Source organism: Pristiophorus japonicus, chromosome 12 (genome assembly GCF_044704955.1).
Source record: "Pristiophorus japonicus isolate sPriJap1 chromosome 12, sPriJap1.hap1, whole genome shotgun sequence".
Lineage (NCBI taxonomy): Eukaryota > Metazoa > Chordata > Chondrichthyes > Pristiophoridae > Pristiophorus > Pristiophorus japonicus.
The window spans coordinates 195297837-195314317 of record NC_091988.1 but is presented as its reverse complement, the minus strand read 5'-3'; the positions used below and the strand labels follow the sequence as shown (position 1 = coordinate 195314317).

The 16481-nt window shown below is 48.3% G+C and overlaps 1 protein-coding gene across 1 annotated transcript in view; it reads right to left on the bottom strand.

The window, feature by feature from the left end:
- Positions 1-16481, bottom strand: part of LOC139276904 (deoxynucleoside triphosphate triphosphohydrolase SAMHD1-like) — a 63049-nt gene that overhangs the window by 20868 nt on the left and 25700 nt on the right. Inside the window, exons 6-7 of the mRNA XM_070894899.1 lie at positions 2463-2533; positions 698-841 (exon numbers count right to left, since the gene is read on the bottom strand). Coding sequence (XP_070751000.1) covers positions 698-841; positions 2463-2533 — 215 coding nt within the window. The remainder of the gene's footprint in view (positions 1-697; positions 842-2462; positions 2534-16481) is intronic.

Sequence of the window (16481 nt, the reverse complement as noted above, 5' to 3'; positions counted from 1 at the left end):
GATGCAGTAGCCAATTGTATCAGCCTCTAATGTTTTTGTTTTTTACGTTCATTCTTGGGATGTCACTGGCAAAGCCATCCCGAGATGTCCTGAGAATGTGGAAATGGGCCACCATCTTGATTCACTGCAGTGAGAGTGGGTTTGATTAGCTTGGTAGGCCACATCAGAGGGCAGTTATGAATCAACCACATTGGTGTGGGACTGGAGTCACATATAGGCCAGACCGGGTAAGAGCGGTAGGTTTCCTTCCCTAAAGGATACTAATGAACCAGTTGGGTTTTTATGACATTCAGATAACTTCCTGGGGACTTTTTCTCTTACCAGACTTTTATTTCTAGATTTTTTATTGATTTAAATTCAAATTCTCAGAGTGCTATGGTGGGATTTGAACTCACAGTTCTCTGGATTACTGGCCCAGTAATATAACTACTACACTACCATACCCCTTCATCACTGATTCACTAACTCAGCACAGAATAAGGGTAGAACATTCGGCCTCCTGATTCTGTATGGCTCAGATCCACCCAAGAATTACATTCATTATCTAAGCCTCTCCAGTTCTATTTTTAAATGAGCCTATGGCATCATCATTGGATGTACGAAACAAAAACAACCATCGTGTGGGTTATAATTTCTAGTTTTAAAACCAGCTAGCTCTCACAACCATCCATTTTCCTTGGCTGAATGTATGACTTACCTCTCCATTACACGTTGGGCTTTTGATCAGCTCCTTGATAAAGACAACATCCTGTGGTAACACTAGGCCATGCTTCTTCAGTTCATCCCACAGCCCATTGGAGTTGATCAAGTGATCAAACATATCCAATGAAGCATTCTCGTGCTACATTCAATTACAATACAGGGAAGAAAGATTGGGTCATCATTCCATGCAGATGAGTAACAAATTAATTCAACACTGTCACATACCCAAGCCCCAGGGCACACATATTTACTCGACACTGAATCCCCACTTTCAGGTAAGAGTCTCAGCTACCGCTGGCCTTGTCTGAATCCCTGCATAACGTTCATGCTCTGACTCCCCTTGGAGTCAACTTACTTGGGAGTAATGACCTCGGGTAATATCCGTATCTCACGGAGCTTAATCAGGAGAAAAGAAGTAGAAACCCAGCAGGAAAAGGACAAAATTCGCAAGGCTGGTAGGGCAGGAAAAACAGTCAAATAAAATGGGTGTTTGAGGAAAGAAAGAAAAGACAAAAAAAACAAAGAAAACAAAAGATAGTAAGAAGGAAAACTGACGCATTTCTATAATGCTCTTCACCACCACAGGACGTCCTTGAAAGTGCTTTACAGCCAATTAATTACTTTTTGAAGTATAATCACTTTTGTAATGTAGTAAACACGGCAGCCAATTTGCGCAGAGCAAGCTCCCACAAACAGCAATGTGATAATCACCAGCTAATTTGTTTTTTTAGTGACGTTGGTTGAGGGATAAATATTGGCCAGGACTTGCCTGCTCTTCTGCGAAATAGTGCCTTAGGATCTTTTACATCCACCTGAGAGAGCAGACGCAGCCTCGGTTTCACGTCTCATCCAAAAGACGACAGTACAGTGCACCCTCAGTATTGCACTGGAGTGTCAGCCTAGATTTTTGTGCTCAAGTCGCTGGAGTGGGACTTGATTCCACAGCCTTTTGCCTCAGAGGCAGAGAGCGCTACCCACTGAGCCACGACTGTCACAGCAGGAATCTTGCACCACTCCACTAAAGAATTGGGATGGACACAACAGTACTGTGGGGATCTTGAGAGGTGGAGAGTCTCCTGCTATATAAGGATTTCATGGTATGGGGAAACGGTGGAAGGTTTTGTTAAAATGTTGACGTGAGTTGAAAGCCAACTTGTGCTCAGGATTGCAATGTTTTCCTACTTCTTGCACCTAGTATCAGTATCAAGCCCTTTCAAATCACACAACAACAACTTGCAATTATAATGCACGTTTAATGTAGTAGAATGTCCCAAGGCGCTTTACCGAGCCACATTTGATCAAAGAGTTGGTTGTAAGGAGTGACTTAAAGGAGGAGGAGGTAGAGAAGCAGAGAGTTATAGGGAGGGAATTCCAGAGCTTAGGGCCTAGGCAGCTGAAGCCACAACCACCAATGGTGGAGCGAAGGAAATCAGGGATGCGCAGGAGACTAGAATTGGAGGAGCACAGAGATCTTGGAGGGTTGTAGGGCTGGAGAAAGTTACAGAGATAGGGAAGGACGAGGCCATGGAAGGTCTTGAACAGAAGGATGAGAATTTTAAAATTGAGGCGTTGCTGGACTGAGAGACAATGTAGGTCGGCGAGCACAGGGATAATGGGGAAAGCGGGGCTTGGTGCGAATTAGGATACAGGCAGCAGAGATCTAATTCCCATTGAAATTCCTCGAAGATTTTCCCCTGTTAATATGATAATGATGCCCGGCTAACGCTTGACATTTCTCAGACTCTACAGGTAGCAATTACCTTCCATTTGTTCCCTTTTTGAAAATGAGGGATAAATTGATTATCAAACACGTGCGAAAATGGCCCGTGACCTGGGAAAACAAAGGCAATGTGTTAAACCTACTGTATGCATCAGTTATTTTGCAGTACCTAGTCTAACTTTAGAATTTAATATTCTGATGTCATTATCTTGGCTAAATCTTATATTAGTTTAATCCAAGCTATGTAGGAATGTTGCGATTGCTGAGTGCAAGACCCCTGTTTGAACCTCATTCTATTTCAACTGCTCCAACTATGCATATTTCACACACTCCATGGGGACCTTCAACATTCACTCCCTCCACCACCGGCGCCCCCTGGCTGCAGTATGTACCGTCTATAAGATGCACTACAGCAACTCGCCACAGCTTCTTCGACAGCAACTCCCAAACCCGCGACCTCTACCACCTAGAAGGACAAGGGCTGCATTTGAGCTCCATCACCTGCAAGTTCCCCTCCAAGTCACACACCATCCTGACTTGGAGATATATCGCCATTCCTTCATCAACGCTGGGTCAAAATCCTGGAACTCCCTATCTAACCGCATTGTGAAAATACCTTCACCACATGGACTGCAGCGGTTCAAGAAGGCGGCTGACTACCATCTTCTCAAGGGTCAATTAGAGATGTGCAATAAAAATGCTGGCCTTGCCAGCGACGCCCACATCCCAGGAACGACTATAAAAGAAACATCTAGCCAGGTTTTGAGCGGCAGAGTAAAGAGAGAGGTTCCTTTCCACTGCATTTGAGCATCTCAGGCTGAATGTTCCGACCTCAACACCAAGTGGTGAGACCAACATTTGACTCGTTGGCTTAGCATACGACAGCCGACATTGCTTTGTGGGTACATGAAAAGTGATATGGCCCTTTAAAAAGGTAAATATTCACATATATGGGGACATAAAGTTCAAAATCCTTAAAAAAAAGACTGTATTCGTAAAAACTAGTGACTGTTACAGAATATGTAGAGCCAGGAAACAGAGTCAATGGCCAACCGCTAGATTAGCCCTGCAGCCACTGTCCTGCTTGATGGGTCACAAGGTGGACGGGCAGAACCTTTTGCTGTGTTGAAGGCTATATACTAATGAAGTGGTTGATGTTCCTCTTAATCTGAGTTGCGGCAACTCACAGAATATGTGGATGGAAGGGCTCCACCATCACTGGCATTTAAACTGGCACATGTCAGCGGTGGCGCAGTGAGTAGCACTCTCATCTCTGAGTCAGAAGATTGTGGGTTCAAGTCCCATGCCAGAGCCTTGAGCACAAAAACCAAGGCTGACACTCCCAGTGCAGTGCTGAGGGAGTGCCGTCGGAGGTGCTGTCTTTCAGATGTGCCGTTAAACCATCTGCTCTCTTAGGTGGATGTAAAAGATCCCATGGTACTATTTTGAAGAAGGGCAGGGGAGTTATCCCCAGTGTCCTGGGGTAGATATTTATCCTTCAATCAATGTAACTAAAAAAACAGATTATCTGGGTCATTATCACATTGTTTGCTACTTGTGCAAATTGACTGTCGTGTTTCCTACATTACAACAGCGACTACGTTTCTTCGTGTGGTCGCAAAAGGCGCTATATGCATCCAAGTGTTTCTTTTCTTTTAAAGTGATACTGTACAAAAATTGGGAGAGAGTCGATTGCATTAATTCTTGTTGCAATAGGTATTGAATTTTCTCAGTCACCAAGTGAGATACAAACAAGGGGCAGACACTATGGGGCCAGAATGGCATCGCGCTCGGTTTGGGGCGCACAGTTCGAATTAAAAGAAAACTTAGCACCCGGTGACACGGGCCTCTAAATGTCCCGGAATTGGGCTCTTACAACCAAAAAATGTTGTGTGCCGGTATCGGGGCGGTTCACAGGGCATGATGCTCAACACTGCACGCAACACATCAGTTCGTCGCAGATGGCGTCAGCTCAACGCGGACGTGCTGCGTCACACTGACACGTGGGTCAGCACGGGGTCGCCGCACACTGCGATAATGTCATCATCGTGCGTGAGCGGCGTCGCTGTGCTAATTGCAGGATGCGGCGCAAAGCAATGTTCGCGCTCTGAGTCCCGGGGGCAATTCCGGGGGTGAGCGCTCAGGCTGCCGCGCCCAACTAAAAACCCTTTAGCGCCCCGTTATCACCTCACGGAGGCACTAATGAGCTTTCTGAGAGGACCAATTTTAGCCACTAAGTGTAGGCTGGAAATTCAGCTCAACGGGTGGTGGGGGAGGGGGACAGAGCTAACGGTTGTTATATTTTTCTAACCTTGAAGTCTGTCCCAGTATAGAACTGCATCATGAGTCTCATAAAAGGCCAATGCTATCCCACTAATCTGCATTTCACAATGCTCCACAAAACCTGCAATCGGATGCCGTCACTGCAGTAAAGGGTTTAAACTTACTTTCACACTTATTAGGAATGGATAGTGATTTGATTCTACATCCTGTCTCCCTCCTCATTTCCCCAAGCTACTAATTCTTGCTGGGTGACTGTAGGAACCGACATCTCCAACACTTCACCCAAGTGGCCATTCTTCATGTACAAGACATTACAGTCAGTGCTGGCAGGATATTTGGCAATGGAGAGCATCACAGCCGAACCCAATCCTACCCTCACTTGACATGTGCCCTTTCCGGCAGGGGTCACTGGGTATCAGTCCAGAACCCTGGAGGAATGTTGCCTAGGAACACTGAAGCTTGTCGAGTAGTTAACTCAGCGAGACTGGGAATCGAACCTGTGACCATTTGATCTTTACAACTTACTGTTACACCGGGTGATGCCTTCACCCACTCGACACTTTGGACAGGAAACTTTCGTTTTGAAGTCTTGAAGCAAATAAATGTCATATAATCTTACATAAAAACATTAGAAATGAAGAATTCGGAGCCGGAGCTGGCCATATGGCCCCTTGAGCCTGCTCCACTATTCAATAAGATCATGGTTGATCTTCTACCACTTTCCCACCTGATCCCCATATCCCTTGATTCCCCTAGAGTCCAAAAATCTATCGATCTCAGCCTTGAATATACTCAACAACTGTGCATCCACAGCCCTCTGGGGCAGAGAATTCCAAAGATTCACATCCCTCTGAGTGAAGAAATTCCTCCTCATCTCAGTCTTAAATGGCCGACCTCTTATCCTGAGACTCTCCAGCTAGGGGGAAACAATCTCTCAGCATCTATCCTGTCAATCCCCCTCAGAAGCTTACATGTTTCAATGAGATCACCTCTTATTCTTCTAAACACCAGAGAGTGTAGGCCCAATCTATTCAATCTCTCCTCACAGAACAACCTTCTCATCCAGGAACCAATCAAATGGAACATTGTTCCTCCGCCTCTACGCAGGTATTTTTTTTATTCGTTCATGGGATGAGGGTGGTACTGGCAAGGCCGGCATTTATTGCCCATCCCTAATTGCCCTTGAGAAGGTGGTGGTGAGCCACCTTCTTGAACCACTACAGTCGGTGTTGTTATGTATGTAAACATTGTAACTGTGTAAGACTTGCCACCAGAGGGTGCAACTGTTGGAGGCCCAAGAGTCACCTGCACACTTCGTGCAAGGGAGTATAAAAGGTTGTCTGACATGCTGCTTGGGCTCGCTGGAGTTGTATTAAAGAGACTAAGGTCACATCAGTTTTAACTCACAGTACTCAGTCTTGTGGAGCTTTTTCCATACTTAACAATTGGCGATGAGTAACAGATTACGAACTTTCACGCGGTCATGGCTGCCGTTGGTATTTTAGAGAAATTTGTAGAGGATGATGATTGGGAAACCTTCATTGAGCATCTCGACCAGTACTTCATGGCCAACAAGCTGGATGGGGACGATAAAGCGATCAAGCACAGGGCGATTCTCCTCAACGTGTGTGGGTCCACAATATACGGTCTCATCAAGAATCTGCTAGCACGGAAGAAACCAGCGGAGAAGACATATACAGAGCTGTGTACGCTGTTTCGGAACCACCTCAAGCCAAAGGAGAGCGTCTTAATGGCCAGGTATCGCTTCTACATGTACCACCGCTCCGAGGGCCAGGACATGGCGAGTTATGTCGCCGACCTGAGACGCCTTGCAGGAACTTGCGAATTTGCTGGATTTTTTGGAGAAATGCTGCGGGGCTTTTTTGTGCTTGGCATCGGCCATGAGGTCATTCTTCACAAGCTGCTGTCCACCGAATCCCTAGACCTGAGCAAGGCCATCACGATAGTCCCGGCATTCATATCCACGAGCGATAATACCAGACAGATATCTTCCCAGCATCGAAGCTCAACGGCAAGTACTGTGCATAAAGTAATGTCGCTAGCAGGCAGAACTGCATATGGCAGGGCCTACACGTCTGCAAGACCTAGGATGACTTAGAGTCCGCCATCGGGCGTGAATGCAAATCCATTAGCACCATGTTGGCACTGCGGGGGTAATCATCGAGCCCATCAATGTCGATTCAAGCACTATGTGTGCAAAGGCTGCGATAAAATGGGGCACCTCCAGCGAATGTGCAAGAGTCGGCAGAGGATGATCGATCCGGTGCGGATCACGCAGAACAGACAAGAGAGGCAACTCAACCTGAGGAAGAAGTTTATGGGGTACACACCTTCACCACCAAGAGCCCTCCTATCATGCTGAAAGTCAAATTGAACGGTATTCCAGTATCAATGGAGTTGGACATGAGGGCAAGTCAGTCAAATATGAGTCAGAAGACTTTTGAGAAACTGTGGGGCAACAAGGCACAAAGGCCCAAACTAAGCCCGATTCAGACAAAGCTGCACACCTACACCAAAGAGCTCATACCAGTCATTCATAGTGCGGCAGTTAAGGTATCGTACGATGGAGCTGTGCATGATTTATCACTGTGGATTGTACCAGGCGATGGCTCAAGGCTATTCAGCAGAAGCTGGCTGGGAAAGATTCGATGGAACAAAGCACTATCTTCAGTGGATGATGCCTCGTGCACCCAAGTGCTGAACAAGTTTCTGTCGCTATTTGAACCAGGCATCGGCAACTTCACAGGCGCCGAGGTGCAGATCCATCTAATCCCCAATGCAAGGCCCGTTCATCACAAGGCTCGAGCGGTTCCATATATGATGAGGGAGAAAGTTAAGATCGAACTGGACAGACTTCAATGAGAGGGAATCATATCGCCAGTCAAGTTCAGTGAGTGGGTCAGTCCGATTGTTCCGGTGTTGAAAAGCAATGGCACGGTCAGAATCTGTGGAGACTACAAGGTAACGATCAACCGAGTCTCGTTACAAGACCAGTACCCCCTACCCAAGGCGGATGACCTGTTCGTAACGTTAGCGGGGCGGGGGGGAAGTCGTTCACCAAGTTGGACCTAACCTCCACCTACATGACACAGGAGCTGGCTGAATCTTCAAAAAGATTGACGTGCATCAACACACACAAAGGACTGTTTATATACCACAGGTGCCCTTTTGGGATTCGCTCGACTGCTGCCATTTTCCAGAGGAACATGGGGAGTTTGCTGAAATCGGTTCCGCACACCGTTGTGTTTCAAGACGACATTCTGATCACCGGTCATGACACCACCAAACACCTGCACAACCTGGAAGAGGTTCTAAGTTGACTAGACAGAGTGGGACTCAGGCTAAAATGTTCCGTGCCAGAGGTCGAATTTTTGGGGAGAAAGATTATGGTAAACGGCATCCGACTCACGGACTCAAAGACAGAGACCATCAAGAATGTACCCAGACCACAGAATGTGATGGAGCTGCGTTCGTTCCTGGGACTCCTCAACTATTTTGGTAACTTTCTACCTGGGTTAAGCACTTTGCTGGAACCATTGCACATGTTGCTACATAAGGATGACGACTGGGTTTGGGGTAAATCTCAAGAGACAAACTTTGAGAAGGCCAGAAACCTACTTTGTTCCAATAAGTTACTTGTACTGTATGACCCGTGTAAACGATTAGTGCTAGCTTGTTACAGCAAACCAATGAATTGGGCAAACTTCATCTGGTTGCATACGCGTCTAGAAGTTTGTCTAAGGCTGAAAGGGTCAACAGTATGGTCGAGAAAGAGGCATTAGCTTGTGTATTTCGGGTTAAGAAAATGCACCACTACCTATTTGGACTTCGGTTTGAGCTTGAAATTGACTACAAACCGCTCATTTCGCTGTTTTCAGAAAGCAGAGGTATAAACACCAATGCTTCGTCCCGCATCCAAAGATGGGCACTAACATTGTCCGCCTATGACTATGTTATCCACCACAGACCAGGCGCGGAGAACTGTGCTGATGCCCTCAGTTGGCTACCATTGCCCACTACCGGGGTGGAAATGGTGCAGCCCGCAGTCTTGCTTCTGGTCATGGATGCTTTTGAGAGCAAGGGGTCACCCGTCACTGCTCGCCAGATCAGGACCTGGACCAGCCAGGACCCTGTGCTATCACTTGTAAAAAGTTGCGTCCTCAGTGGCAGCTGGCCGGCCGTTCCCGGCGAAATGCAAGATGAAATTAAGCCGTTTCACCGACGCAAAGATGAAATGTCCATCCAGTCGGATTGTCTCTTATGGGGTAATCGCATGGTTTTGCCAAAAAAAGGCAGGGAAACGTTTATACGCGACCTACACAATACCCATCCAGGCATCGTCATGATGAAGGCTATAGCCAGGTCGCATGTTTGGTGGCCCGGCATTGACTCGGACTTCGAGTCATGAGTACACCAATGCCACACATACTCACAATTGAGGCGCCATTGAGTCTGTGGTCACGGCCCTCCAAACCATGGTCCAGGATCCACGTAGATTTTGTTGGCCCCTTTCTCGGAAAGATGTTTTTAGTTGCAGTGGATGCTTACTCTAAATGGATTGAATGCGTAATCATATCATCCAGCACATCCACTGCCACCAATGAAAGCCTCCGGGCTATGTTTGCCACCCATGGCTTGCCCAACATCCTTGTCAGTGACAATGGACTGTGTTTCACCAGCTCAGAATTCAACGAGTTTATGACCCGCAATGGCATCAAGTATGTCGGGTCTGCCCCGTTTAAGCCCACATCCAACGGTCAAGCGGAACGGGCAGTCCAAACTATCAAGCAGAGCTTAAAACGCATGACGGAAGGCTTCTTGCAGACCCGCTTATCTCGGGTTCTGCTCAGCTACCGGACGTGACCCCACTCGCTCACTGGGGTTCCTCCTGCAGAATTGTTAATGAAGAGAGCATTCAAAATCAGGCTCTCCCTAGTCCACCCGGATCTAAATGTGGAAACCCGCGTCACCGGCAAAACATGTACCACAATCGTGCGGCTGTATCACGTGACTTTGATCTTAACGACCCTGTGTTTGTCCTTAATTACGGTCGTGGTCCTAAATGGGTCGCTGGCACTGCCTTGGCCAAGGAAGCTAATCCAGGACTTTCCTTCACCAGACTGAAATGATGCAACACTGATTTACTGGCAAATTGGCTCTGTGTTTAACAGAAGTTAAATCTTGTTAGATTGCATTGTCATTTATGCTAGGGCATATAGCTGGAACAGGTAATTTCAAACTAGTGAATGGACAAACGTGCAGAAAGCATTTGGATCAGACCAAATTGTGGTTCACCGACAACCAGGAACAACCTGAAGAGGACATTACAATCATCGATCCACCAACACACATCCAATCAGCAATCGACCTCGCTGTCAATCAAGAGAATGAACCCACCATTCCCAACAGTCCTGTCAGACCAGCGGCGCCGCAGTGCAGCAATGGTCCAACCAACTCACCCATGCCATACTTTGAACTCAGACGATCAATCAGGGAGCGTAGGGCCCCGGATCGTCTCAACTTGTAAATAATTTGTATCAAAGAATTTGGGGTGGAGTGATGTTATGTATGTAAACATTGTAACTGTGTAAGACTTGTCACCAGAGGACGCAAATATTAGAGGCCCAAGGGTCACCTGCACACCTCGTGCAAGGGAGTATCAAAGGTTGTCTGCCATGCTGCTTGGGCACTCTGGAGTTGTAGTAAAGAGACTGTCACGTCAGTTTTAACTCAGAGTACTCAGTCTTGTGGAGTTCTTCCATACTTAACAGGTGTGGTGAAAGTGCTTCCACAGTGCTGTTAAAGAGGGAGTTCCAGGATTTTGACTCAGCGACGATGAAGGAACGACGATATACTTCCAAATCAGGACTAATATGTCCTTACTATACAGTATAAATGCACACGAGGCCCATACTTGAGAGAAGGTCACTCTGTGACCAGTTACCTTTATTACCAAGACCTCAAGTGATGAAGGTGGGTGGAGCTTCCCCTTTTATACCTGAAAGTCCAGGTTAGGCGTGTCTCCCACAAGTTCACCACCTAGTGGTCAATGTTCTCACAGTGTACAACTTAGGTCAGTTTATACATGGGTTACAATGACAGTAGAATACATGACATCACCTCCCCCCCCAAAGTCTTATTGGGATCACAGGTTAAGTCTCTCTGGTGGTTTACGCTCCCTTGTAGAGCACCTGAGTTGGGGTTTCGGTTGTTGAGCGCTGGCCTGAGTATCTGCTGTTTGCGATGCCTCAGGCCTGTCCAGACTGCCCACAGTGACTGGGCTCTCCTCCACTTGGTTCCGGTGTTCGGTCACCTGTGGTGGAGTGAACTCTACATCGCGTTCTTCCTCTGCTTCTTCTATGGGGTTGCTGAACCTCCTTTTTGTTTGATCCACGTGTTTGCGACAGATTTGTCCATTGGTAAGTTTAACTACCAGAATCCTATTCTGCTCTTTGGCAATCACAGTGCCTGCAAGCCATTTGGGCCCTGCAGCGTAGTTGAGGACAAAGACAGGGTCATTGACATCAATACATCACGCCATCGCATTCCTGTCATGGTAGTCATATTGTGACTGGCGCCTGCTCTCAACAATTTCTTTCATGGTGGGGTGTATAAGGGATAACTTGGTTTTGAGCGTCCTTTTCATTAGCAGCTCTGTGGGTGGAACCCCTGTGAGCGAGTGTGGCCGGGATCTATTGGCCAACAGGAGGCGTGATAAACGGCTTTGTAGGGAACCCCCTTGGATTCTGAGCATCCCCTGTTTGATTATCTGCAATGCTCGTTTCGCCTGGCTGTTTGAGGCCGGCTTGAACGGTGCCATTCTGACATGGTTGATACCATTTCCTGCCATGAAGTCCTGGAATTCAATGCTTGTAAAGCACGGGCCATTGTCGCTGACCAAGACGTCCGGTAGACCATGGGCAGCGAACATTGCCCGTAAACTTTCTACCGTGGCAGAGGATGTGCTTGAATTAAGAACGTCACACTCAATCCATTTGGAGTAGGCGTCTACTACAACCAAAAATATTTTTCCCATAAAAGAATCTGCGTAGTCCACATGGATGCGTGACCATGGCTTGGCGGGCCAGGACCAGGGGCTAAGGGAGGCTTCCCTGGGCGCATTGCCTAGCTGGGCACGCGTGTTGCACCTGTGAACACAAAGTCCAGGTCTGCATCTATCCTTGGCTACCAAACGTGTGATCTGGCAATTGCCTTCATCATGACAATGCCCGAGTGCTCATTGTGGAGTTCTCTGATGAACACCTCTCTGCCCTTCTGGGGCATGACTACTCGGTTTCCCCACAGTAGGCAATCGGCCTGAATCGAGAGTTCATCCTTGCGCCTGTGAAATGGTTTAAATTCCTCAGGGCATGCCCCGTACATGGCTGCCCAGTCCCCATTCAGGACACATTTCGTGACTAAAGACAGCAGCGGGTCTCTATTTGTCCAGACTTTGATCTGACGGGCTGTCACGGGTGAGCCTGCGTTTTCGAAAGCTTCAACAGCCATGACCATCTCAGCAGCATGCTCGGTTGCCCCCTCGGTGGTGGCTAGTGGGAGTCTGCTGAGTGCATCAGCGCAGTTTTCAGTGCCCAGCCTGTGCCGAATGGTATAGTCATAGGCGGCTAACGTGAGTGCCCATCTCTGTATGCGGGCTGATGCATTTGCAATTATGGCCTTGTTGTCGGCCAAAAGGGACGTTAGGGGCTTGTGATCTGTCTCCAGCTCAAATTTCCTGCCAAACAGGTGCTTGAATTAAGAACGTCACACTCAATCCATTTGGAGTAGGCGTCTACTACAACCAAAAATATTTTTCCCATAAAAGAATCTGCGTAGTCCACATGGATGCGTGACCATGGCTTGGCGGGCCAGGACCAGGGTCTAAGGGGGGCTTCCATGGGCGCATTGCCTAGCTGGGCACGCGTGTTGCATGTACACATGCAAGCGCTTCCTTTTCTACCATCCCGCAGCCCTTTTCTGCCTGGGACAGACTTCTGGAGGCATAAGCTACCGGCTGTAACTGACGCTTGGCATTAACATGCTGCAACACACACCCGACCCCATAGGACGACGCATCGCACGTTAAAACGAGTTTCTTACATGGGTCATATAGCGTTAACAGATTGGTGGAGCATAACAAATTGCGTGCTCTATCAAAAGCCCTTTCCTGGCTGTCCCTCCAGACCCAATCGCAACCTTTGTGTAGGAACACGTGTAGCGGCTCTAACAGCGTGCTCAATTTGGGAAGAAAGTTACCAAAATAGTTCAGGAGCCCCAGGAACGAACGCAGCTCCGTCGTGTTACGGGGTCTGGGTGCTCTCTGGATCTCTTCTGTTTTGGACGCAGTAGGTCTGATCCCGTCTGCTGCTACCCTCATCCCCAGGAATTCTACCTCTGGAGCAAGGAAGACGCACTTCGCCTTTTTCAGTCGCAGCCCTACCCGGTCCAGTCTGCGTAGCATCTCCTCCAGGTTGTGGAGGTGTTCTTCAGTATCACAACCCATGATGAGAATGTCGTCTTGAAAAACCACCGTCCTTGGAATCAACTTGAGGAGGCTTTCCATATTTCGTTGGAAGATCGCGGCGGCCGAGCGAATCCCGAACGGACATCTGTTGTACTCAAAGAACTCCTTGTGTGTCGTGATGGTGGTCAGCTTCTTTGACTCACTCGCGAGCTCCTGGGTCATGTAAGCTGAGGTCAGGTCCAATTTTGAAAAAAGTTTGCCACCGGATAGCATCGCAAAGAGGTCCTCCGCTCTCAGTAGCGGGTACTGGTCTTGGAGTGACACACGATTAATGGTGGCCTTGTAATCACCACATATCCTGACCGACCCATCCGCCTTGTGCACCGGCACAATCGGGCTCGCCCAGTCACTGAATTCGACTGGCGAGATGATGCCTTCCCTCAGCAGGCGGTCCAATTCGCCTTCTATCTTTTCCCGCATCACGTACGGCACCGCTCTGGCCTTGTGGTGTACTGGCCTGGCATCTGGGTTTATGTGAATCACTACCTTGGTCCCCATGAAAGTGCCAATGCCGGGTTGAAATAATGAGTCAGATTTGTCCAGGACCTGTGTGCATGATACTCGCTCCACAGAGGAAATTGCATTGACATCGCCCTATTTCCAGTTCATGACAGTAAGCCAACTCCTCCCCAGTCGTGCGGGACCGTCCCCGGGACAATCCAGAGTGGCAACCTGTTCTCCGAATCTTTGTGGGTCACGACTACCGTGGCGCTGCCTAGCACCGGAATGATCTCCTTTGTATATGTCCGTAGCTGTGCGTCAATCGGCAATAATTTTGGCCTCCTGGCCTTGGACACCCACAACTTGTCGAACTGTTTGATACTCATCAGGGACTGGCTGGCCCCTGTGTCTAGCTCCATTGATACTGGGATGCCATTGAGGAGCACTTTCATCATTATCAGTGGCATCCTGGTGTAGGAACTGTATATGTGCTCCACATGAACTCACTGAACTTCAGCTTTCAGTGATTTCCCCCAGTGTTCATTTGGCCTCGTAGGGCTTACATCGGGCCCGTCCTCCTCGTACATCAACCTGGCTGCAGGCTTCCTGCACACACGCGCCAAGGGACCGCTGACGTTGCAGTTTTATTGCTGATACGTGCAAGGCAAGCTCTGGCTGGGTGTTTGCCTCCACACCTCCAACACGAGCCGTTGTTGGAAACAAAAGGTCCATTACCAGTCGATCGTCTCTGACTGTCTCTGTAACTGTCCTTAAGCGCACCATTGACAGGTGTTGATGGCCCCATTACTGGCCGCATTGTCCCTTGCGATGGCATGAATCGCCGTTCAGCTAGCCATTGTCTGTGTTAAATTCCCCCTTTGGGTTCGACTACATGCTCGGGCATGTCCGATTGCCCCTGCCTGCCTGGAGAACTGTGTGCCGAATTAACAATGGTGACTCCCTGTCCATTTGCTGCATTTAAGCCAAGATTTTTGTCAAACATCATTCTGGTCTCTTCCTCCCCTGAGATAAATGTCTGGACTATTAAAGCCACCGTTTCCAGGGTCAAGACTTTGGTCTCAATCAGTTTCCTGAAAACCCCAGCGTGCCCGATGCCCTCAATAAAAAAGTCTCGCTGCATCTCCGCTCTGCATGCATCTGAGAACTTACATAGGCTCACCAGTCACCGGAGGTCTGCCACGAAATCTGGAACGCTTTGTCCTTCTTGCCGCCGGTGCGTGTAAAACCGGTGTCTCGCCACGTGCATGCTGCTCGTCGGTTTAAAGTGTTCTCCGATCAACTTACTGAGCTCTTCAAAAGTCTTGTTCGCCGGCTTCTTTGGCGCTCGAAGATCCTTCATCAGGGAGTACGTCCTGGATCCATAAACCGTCAGGAGATGAGCCCTGCGTTTGTCGGCCAAATCCTGTCCCAACCATTCCTTAGTGACAAAACTTTGCTGTAGTCTCTCAATAAAATCGTCCCAATCATCACCAACACAGTACCTCTCGTCTGTGCTGCTAGTGGCCATGCTCGCGTGGTTTAAATCCGTTTCTCGTCGCCAATAATATGTCCTTACTATACAGTATAAATGCACATGAGGCCCATACTTGAGAGAAGGTCACTCTGTGACCAGTAACCTTTATTAGCCAGCACTGAAGTGATGGAGGTGGGTGGAGCTTCCCCTTTTATACCTGAAAGTCCAGGTTAGGAGTGTCTCCCACAAGTTCACCACCTAGTGGTCTATGTTCTCATGGTGTGCAACTTAGGTCAGTTTATACATGGGTTACAATGACAGTAGAATACATGACAAGGACGGTGTGTGACTTGGCAGGAAACGTGGAGGTGTTAGTGCTCCCATGCGCCTGCTACCCTTTTCCTTCTAGGCGGTAGAGGTCGCGGGTTTGGGAGGGGCTGTCATAGAAGCCTTGGTGGGTTTCTACAGTGCATCTTGTAGATGATACGCAATGCAGCCACGGTGCGCTGGTGGTGGAGGAAGTGAATGTTTAAGGTGGTGGATGGGGTGCCATTCAAGCAGGCTGCTTTGTCCTGGATGGTGTCGAGCTTCTTGAGTGTTGTTGGAGCTGCACTCATCCAGGCAAGTGGAGAGTATTCCATCACACTCCTGACTTGCGCCTTGTTGATGGTGGAAAGGCTTTGGGGAGTCAGCAGGTGAGACACTCATCGCAGAATGCCCTGCACTTGTTGCCACTGTATTTGTGTGGCTGGTCCAGTTAAGTTTCTGGTCAATAATGACCTCCAGGATGTTGATGGTGGTGGATTCGGCAATGGTAATGCCGTTGAATGTTAAGGGGCGGTGGTTAGACTCTTGCTTGTTGGAGGGAGTTATTGCCTGGCACTTGTGTGGCGCAAATATTACTTGCCACTTATCATCCCAAGCCTGAATGTCATCTAGGTCTTTCTGCATGTGGGAATGGACTGCTCCATTATCTGAGGAGTTGCGAATGGCACTGAACAATGTGCAATCATCAGGGAACATCCCCATTTCTGACCTTATGAATGAGGGAAGATCATTGATGAAGTAGCTGACGATGGTTGGGCCGAGGACACTGTCCTGAGGAACTCCTACAGCGATGTCCTGGGGTTGTGATGAATGACCTCCAACAACCACAACCATCTTCCTTTTTGCTAGGTATGATTCCAGCCAGTGGAGAGTTTTCTCCCTGATTCCCATTGACTTCAGTTTCACTAGAGCTCCTTGATGCCACACTCAGTCGAATGCTGCCTTGATGTCAAGGGCAGTCACTTTCACCTCACCTCTGAAGTTGGGCT